We start from the raw sequence: 8,779 nt of genomic DNA, 5'->3' as shown, positions 1-8,779 counted from the left end.
TTCTTGAAACTTAAATTAAAACAACTCTACTTAAAAAAAGAATGTCACCCTGTTTCACCTTAAAAAAAAAAGGGTAAGGAAACAGAAAATTCAAGGAAAAAAAAATGTGACAAAAAGAAACCGGTATGTCTTGATGATAAAGTTGTTTTTTTTTTTTTTTTTTTTTTTTTTTCAGTTCCCAATTATATCAATCACAACTTTTAAGAGACAACTATTTGAATTAGTAGCATTTGTTCAAACATTCAAAAATAAAAAACTACCAACCCACAAAATCATGAATCCATGATTCCATTAGGAAAAAAAATAATTATGAATCCATGATCAATTGCGAGTTGCCACACTACGATTTTTTTCTCTCTTCTCCCACTTCATTGTAGAAAAAAATAAGATCATTTCACGGCCAACTCCATTTGAAGAATATCGATATTTTTATAGTTGGTGACACCATTTTTTTGTTGGTGGAGGGGCTTAAAACTTCACCATTCATATCAACGAGTTTCTCAAAAAAAAAAAAAAAAAAAAAAAAAACTCCACTATTCATGGCTTCTCCTAGAAATTAACCCCGAAATCCTTTCCTCATGGCTTTCATCTTCTTCATCGCTTTCGTCCCTAAACACCTTCCTCATCATCATCATTCTCTCGAAGTAATTCCCATACATGCCTTCTTGCGTGTACCCATTTCCATTGTTGTAAAACACCACATGCCCGTGCCACTCCTAGACTCTACAACTAGAGTGAGAATCCTCGTGATATGAAATGCACACGTAGTGTTTGCCAATGGGTCCGGACTGTCCCGAGTTGGGCTTCAGCGGGTCGAGCTTCCTAGTTATGATTGCCTTGATAATCTCCCTCTCGATTGTTCTTTCTTCTTTCAGCATCTGAGCTTTGTGGTTGCTATTGGCAGTTTCTTAGGGCTAGGGTTTTGGGGTTTGAGAAGGAAAGAGATTGGTGTGGAGGCGTAGTGGATTTAGAGACTGAAGCAATATAGATAATAGAATTGAGGTTGTTGGTGGGTTTGTATGAATTTATTACTGTTTGATTGAAGTTTTAGGACTTTTTCTTTTGGTTCTTTTGACGTGGGTAGGGGTTAATTTTAGGGCTTTTCAAAAAAAAAATTAACAGTTTTAAACATAAGAAATAAATAATTAAATAAAAATTAAATACGGTTAACGGCAGACATAAATGGAATGTTAACAAAAGAAGAAATGAGGAGAACTGAAACTTAGAGAACTGAAATGACAAAATGCAAACTTACAGACTGAAATAAAAAGTGGTGAAACTTAGAGAGCGAGTTTTGCATTTTAGCCTTAATAATATAAATAAATTGAATTTCATAATCTTCAGATTATCATTTAAATAATAACATATCACATAAATTAGATTTCACCGTAAAATTAGAGAACAAGTTGAGAGATATTACTTTGATGGTACTTTAAAATAATCTCATTACATGATAAACAAAATTACCGTCAATTCTAAGAATTTTTTAGGTGATGGAGTTGAGGCATAGACTAGATCGCTCTCTTGAGATAATACACACCATCTACGGAATTTTTAGTTTAGTAGACTAGAAATTTTGTGTGCCACCCCCAAGATACAACAATCCAACCACCTTGCTAATTATCCTTACAAGTTTACACTGCTTGTAAGATAAGAAGCTCTCAATAGTATTTTCTTTACCTACAAATATAATATATACAAGGATAAATTATTTTCAAGAAATTAGAATTTTGACTAAGCAAAGATGGAGGGAGTTTTCTTTTTACATGAAAATGGTGACCATAAGAAAATTGATCTTCTCCCTTAAATATCAAGACATGTTGGCTGCATATGTAGACTAAAAAATTCATACCAACTGGAAAAAAAATATATATATAAAAAGTAGAAACCTCATGTGAGTGAGTGTGATGTTCTGTCATATGGTACTTTGTATGAGTAGTATTTCATTTAGCCTTTCACCTCATGCCATCTCTTATCAATGACCAGTTTAGGCCATAAATTCAAAAGATTAAGATATGTTTGGTGACATCTGAGGTTTTTAAAAGATATGTTTAGGGAAGACATATAGCTTTTTTTTTTTTTTTTTTGAAACACACCCTCACAAACACAAATGAATGTAAAATTAAACTTAAGATATGAAAATTTATAATTTTATATTTCTTTGTACAATTGTTGTTATATTTTTAATCTCTTGACATGTATATTCAGTTTTGCATATTAAAAATTATAAACATCTTAGATGTTCAGCCATCAAAAGTTCACGTGTTTTCTTAAAAAAAAGGAAAAAAAAAAAAATACTCCTACAAAATGAAAAAGAAACAATAAGAATTTTTATATTGAAAATGACAAATGTAGGAGCCAAATATACACGTACACTTGATAATAAAAAATTCAACAGGCTTGTAGTGGCATTTTTAGGACCTAATTAATTATGATTATTTATGGATATATTGTATTGCAATTTTTTTCTTCATTATTTTAGCTATATATAATACATAACCGAAACTAATTTTCCAAACATTATAACACGAGTATAATAAAATAACTAATAATGAACACGCATATTGCGCAAAACATCTAGATTGTAGATTTCTTTTACTGTTAGATCTCTTAGTAATCTATGGTATAAAAAAAAAAGTGTAACTTAACCAGAGTTATATCACATGTAACTTGAACCTAACTTATATATATATATATATATATATATATATATTAGAAAAACTATCTCCGGGTAGAGGCTTAGGCCCAATAAACTGGCCCGATGAGATGCTGCTGAATGTCAATTTCCAGACACAGAATCTTACAGGGTCCAGTGAACAGCACCCTACCGGGTCGAAGCCTAACCCCTCCCATAAGAGTTCTTTTGAGCAAACCCAGCTAAAAGGAGCTTCGCTCTTCACGAGAGCTTAACAAAAGGCCACTCGAAAGTCAATCCTAGGCTTAGCAGACTTGGGTTTCTTTCGATAATCTGGAGTCTGCTAGAGCTGAAAAGCAAGCTCACAGCAGGTTAAACACATAAAAAAGAATCAATCCTTTTTATTTCCTTGCTATTTTATTTCGCAAAGTAATTACTAATAATCTGCCTTTTCTTTTGCTCCTTTTGACACTTCATTTTTAAAAAGGCTGATATGGGCTTTGAGGTTACAAGTTTGACGATTGATTGGTAGTGGCAGAAATGGATGCCTAGGCCCATTCTGCGGGAGTACAGACTCAACCACCCTCCCTCGAAAAAGCCTAAACACCAAGTTACCCACAATCCAAGGGCCACGTATCAAGGGCGGACCAATAGAAACCAAAAGGAACTACTCCCACAACATGTACCATCAATATTATACATGCATATTCATCATCAAGATTGTTACACTCAGTCATTTACAAAAGCTCTTAAAGTTTCAATGCTAACATACAGCAATTGGACTTTATTTTTACAACAAAAAGGAGGATGCGGCAACAGGACTGGTATAGATGCCTTGCAACCCAAGCAAGACTATCTTCTCTTATTAATTTATAGTTCTGGATTAGAGCTCATAATACCGATTTCAGTTCTGCAAAAAGGACTAGTAGTAAGGCCAATCTGAAATTATTGAGGATTTGGAGGACGGCCATTAGCAGCAGAAACTCGGGATCCCCATTCCAGCAGCTCTTTGCTGGTGTCATCCTTGTGCACAAATACTTCGATGAAACATAAAGAATCCTTTTGTGCGCCTGTTGCTGTTGCAATCGCTTCTGTCAGTTCGTCCTCTGTACGTACCTGTATTTTACCAACTGAATCTATCAATACACTTCAGGAGCAAAATGACATATTGCTATAAGATTCAAGTTCCAGAATGCATCTTTTAAATATCTAAATGAGAGAAACTACAAGCAAATGCTCTGCAATCTTTTTGACTCTGACTGGGACGTTTTGAGTCCTCTGGGATTAGTCAATCTTTTTTGGTCATGAGCTTCAATATTTAAATAATATATACTATTTAGGTCCTTGAAGATTTGAATTTGGGAATCATGTGACTCTTAAGTTATCTGGAATAAGTTCAGGAATGAATGACAGAGCAGAATGGAGGAATACTTTTGAAAATGCACGCTCAACAAGAAAATTTGTGGTAAGAACGAAACAAATGAGAACAAAACCAGTTATAATCGCTAGAAGCTTAAAAGTAAAAGTAAAAATCAAATAAAGCATGTGATCATGGTTTTCAGACAGTTGTTAGAACTCGATTTCACGAATACTAACCTTTGCAGTCCAGCATTTGCCTTCGCCATTGTGGATGGCATCAACAAGGGCAGTGTAGTCCCAGTTCTTAATCACATTGTATGGGCCATCATGAATCTCTACTTCAATTGTATAACCTCCATTATTGATCAGAAATATAATGGTCCTTTGTCCACATCGAATCATTGTTGAAATGTCCTGAGCGGTAACCTAAATAAAGTGGAAATTGTTTGATCACATGCTTGATATTCCAAAATATAGAAATCCCATAGCAAGGTTTAGCAATGCGTTAACAGAGGAGGCCAGGTATCTCCACAAAGTCCCAAAGCAGGGATGGAGCAAGGACGGTGAAAGATTTGCTTGGCAGGGACAGGGGCAGTGAATAGGGTCCAAGTCCCTAATCCCTATCTCCTGTTATAATATTTCATATCAAAATTATAACTAACCTGAAAACTACCATCACCAATGCAAGCAATCACACGCTTATCTTTGGCAGCCTGGGCATATCCAAGAGTGGCACCTACTGACCAGCCAATAGATCCATACTGCATCTGGAATTCATACCTAAATGCAATCCATATAAAACATTGGCACCCTTCCGGCTGATAAAAATATTGCATTCAATCATCAAGGAGTAAAGTGTTTAATCGAGACCCTGGCTTACCCGCAGTTCTCAGGGAGGCGGAGCTTCTGACAGTTGAACCATGAGTCCCCAGTTTCGGCAATTACTGCACTGTCTCCACTTAACATGTCCTGTTTAATCAATAGATGAATTAACCAAAAATGGCAAATCCATGAACAAAGACACAGGATAAGAAATTGTGTGTTACATAAGATTATTTAATTGTGCTGTGTTTCTAATTACAAACCAAAGATATCATAATAAAGACTTAAAACACTTCCTCTATGGGGATGATTTAGAGAAAGAAGAAATGATAAGAAGGTAGAAGTTTGAAGGACCAGGACACAATCTAACAATCCCAAGAATTGGGGAAAAAAATTAATGGCGAAAAAATGCCAGGCATATGCTACCAAACCATATTAGAAATTCAATGAATAGAACTCTTAGTTTACAACATAATATCTTGAATGAGTTTTCATTTCACAACCCTTAACAGTCTAAGACTAAAATGAATGGCTCTAGATAGCGTTTCTTGTGTCTTACCTGAATGTGCTTGAAGAGAACATTAACTCTAAGAGGCTCATCTTTCTCACATTTTAAAGGGATGCCTGACGGAACATAGATCCGGCTGTAGTTCTCATGAGCTGTGCAGTTCTTCTTTAGCCTTTTAGCCAATGCACTCAAGAAATCAGCCATGAAAACCCAGCCAAAAGATAGACCATTGGCTATAGTCACGCGATTAGGCTGCACTATAATTGCTTTCTCCTTCTTGATCAGCAAGGAGTAACCAACAGAGCTGTAATCATTAAAGATGGGGCCAGCAAAGACATAAGCATCAGCAGACTCCACAATCTCCCCAACAAAGCTGGTGCTGATAGCACCCCAATACGTTCCAATGAAGTGAGGATGGTGCTCTGGCACCAGTCCCTTTGCTGAGGGCATAACTGCTACTGGATATTCACTGGCATCAGCAAGTTCTACAAAGGCCTTTTGTGCCTTCGCTACCCTTAACTTGGGGCCACCCACAAGCACAGGCTTCACAGCTTTGTTCAAAAACTCAGCGGCCGCTTCCACAGCTGCTTCTAATCCTAATTGATTGCTTATCCTGTTTAAAAAGGGTGGCCACTAAGATTATCGTAGATATTACTTCCAATTATTTAAAGCAATTAAATCCTACCTCAGAACTTCTACCCTTTTAAAACTTTATAAGCAATGACAGACACAAGCATTACATGAAGGAAAAAAAAAAAAAAAAAAAAAAACTACGATTCATGGTTACATCATGTGAAATCAATATTATCAAAATTGTCAAATATGATAACTTGGTTTTGATTTGAGTTCATCACTTCCTATTTGTCTGGAAAGTATATCTATTCAAAATATCAAATGTTGCCATGAGTAATGAAATGGGATTGATCTGCTAAAAATATAGGGAATGTTTGGAATGGAAGGAAAGGAGAGGGGGAAGGTGGCTGGAATATACTAAAATTTAGTACATTGTAGTCATCTTCCATTCTCCTCTACTCTACTGTCTAAGCCTCGCCTCATCCCCCCCATCCAAACATAAGGGGAATGTTGAGCAACGTAGAAAATAAACAGCTTGATTGGCCGAATACAAATTCTTTTGAGTTTACACTAGTCAAGAAAGTTCATTGTCATCAAAATATGTTCCAACTGTTTCTGTAGATGTGAAGTTAAACATCAACTAAAACACTAAAATGCCTGAGTTTACAAAGAAAACTTAGCAAGCATGCTTCTTTCGCTACTCTACAGTCATACAACTATTTACTTCAATTGTGTCAACTGTACATCGAGATCAACGTTATTCACACTGTTCCTAGTATGCACTTCATCCATGAACCATGATCCACCAATTGCACTTTACCATCACACTTACTAAGTAAACCAATACATAAAACATATTTTTAATTATTGGAACTCATAACTTCTAAATGAGCCATATCTTGGCACAAGATTTCAAGAAATACTAATCAAATTCACAAAAATTCCAAAAACCAAAATCTGAATATGAGAGAGAGAGATCCATACTTGGGTGCTAGAAAGAACGGCACAGGATCCCTCCCAAAAGTTGGATGAGGAATCCCTGGCAAATTACAACCGATACTAATATAGACCGGCTTGCTTTCCTTCAATGCAGTCGAAATCGCCGTGTCGATCAGCTCGTGCGCATCATCCAAGTTATTCACCACCGCCTGCCACATTATCCATCACATAAATAAAACACCACCCATCAAACTTGAACATCACCTAAACTCATCGAACTTAAAAATAAAAGCTTATAGACAAATGTGACAACGAACATGATCATAGTTTACAAATTGAGGTCATGTGATCAGTGACACATTACTTTATATGACCCAGTAAAATTTTAATCCAAAAAACTCCCTAAAAATTACATTCACAATTTTATAAGATCAGACTTTCTCTTTGTCTTACCTGATTACAAGTGACAGTTTGAAAGCACCTAAGCTCTTGAGAAAAGTCAGGCAACCCGATCGTGTGGTGGAGGATCCGGTTAGTTCCATAATCGTTGGAGTTGGGCCCACCAACTATGCAAATCACAGGCAAGTTCTCACTGTAAGCTCCAGCAATAGCGTTGATGACACTAAGCCCACCAACGGTGAAGGTAACTACGCACGCGCCAACGCCCTTGGCGCGCGCGTAGCCATCGGCAGCGTAGCCAGCGTTGAGCTCATTACAGCAGCCAACAAGGTTGAGGTTTGGCTCGGCTATGAGGTGATCAAGAAGCGTGAGGTTGAAGTCACCGGGCACAGAGAACACGTCTCTCACGCCGATCTCTACTAGCCGCCGAGCCAGGTGCCGACCCAGTGTCCCGCTTGAGCAAGCTGGGTGGACTGGAGCTGGAGTAGCTACTGAGCCTACGTTATTTGCAGTATCCATGAGAATGATAAGGTTTTTTTGTTGTTGTTATGGTAATATCGAGTTTTGTTTGAAGGCAAAGAGGTATGTTGCTGGTGTTTATATATGGTTGCCAAAAATGGGGTTTTGGAGAAAAGAAAAACCAGTTGGTTTTGGAAAACTATTGGCGTGAGACTGTGAAGAGAAGAATTCAGGTGTGTGATTGGTTCGGGGTGAAGGTGGAAAGCGAAAAAAGTAGGGAAGGTTTTGGTTTTTGCTAATGGGTTTATTTATTGGCTATGGCTGTGGTTTTTGATGCTGTTGCAGTGGTTTTGGGTTTAATTATTAATCATTTATTATGTACAGGGATGTTTGCAATTGGGGTGGGTAGTAAAGCTAAAAGAGATTGGGGCATCTTGGACTATTTTGCGGATCTAGAGGACCCAAATCATAGTTTAATAGTTCACCCAAGAAAAAAAAAATCATAGTTTAATATAGTTTTTTTTTTTTTTTTTGTATTACTATATATATATATAAATTATTTTATAATATTTTTATCAACAGTTGATTGATTTTTGACTAGATTCACTACAAACATTATATTTTTATTACCAATAATCATTCATCACATAAAGTTTATAAAATAGTGTGTCTTAAAATTTTTTTTCCCTTTATAATTCAATGCTATAAGTAGGAATTCAAAGCCTAATGCTATAAATACAATATTTTGCACAACAAGTTTCATATTTGTTGAATTGTTTAGCTGTTATTCATTCTTATTTAAACTCACTATTTATACCACTTTATTATTCACTATTTATAGCTTTATACTCTAGCAGATGTGAGAAAAAGGGAAAAGATTCACAGTGTGAACTGATTTTAATTTAAATCCTCAAAATTTTTTTTTTTGGAGAAACAAAATCCTCAATGTTGAAAGCACATCAATTGAGTTAAAAGGTCTCAGCTAAAAAAAAAAAAAAATTTGAGTTACAAGGAATTTGAATCTGAACGCTTGGCAATAGAGTATAGTTGGACTTAATTAATTAAATACAGCACAATGTTAGATT

At 35.9% G+C, this 8,779-nt stretch overlaps 1 protein-coding gene across 1 annotated transcript; it reads right to left on the bottom strand.

The window, feature by feature from the left end:
• Window positions 1-3,303: 3,303 nt before the first annotated feature.
• Window positions 3,304-8,042, bottom strand: LOC126726157 (pyruvate decarboxylase 1). The gene is made up of 7 exons (XM_050431283.1): window positions 7,290-8,042; window positions 6,882-7,045; window positions 5,376-5,937; window positions 4,875-4,963; window positions 4,657-4,774; window positions 4,232-4,420; window positions 3,304-3,751 (listed from the first exon to the last, which is right to left on the bottom strand). Exons 1-7 carry the CDS (start codon window positions 7,752-7,754, stop codon window positions 3,581-3,583), a joined length of 1,758 nt encoding a protein of 585 aa, XP_050287240.1. The 5' UTR covers window positions 7,755-8,042; the 3' UTR covers window positions 3,304-3,580.
• Window positions 8,043-8,779: the final 737 nt, after the last annotated feature.

The sequence above is a fragment of the Quercus robur genome, chromosome 5 (assembly GCF_932294415.1).
Source record: "Quercus robur chromosome 5, dhQueRobu3.1, whole genome shotgun sequence".
Taxonomy (NCBI): Eukaryota; Viridiplantae; Streptophyta; class Magnoliopsida; order Fagales; family Fagaceae; genus Quercus; species Quercus robur.
The sequence above is the reverse complement of the archived record's forward strand: the minus strand, read 5'-3'. Positions and strand labels throughout refer to the sequence as shown.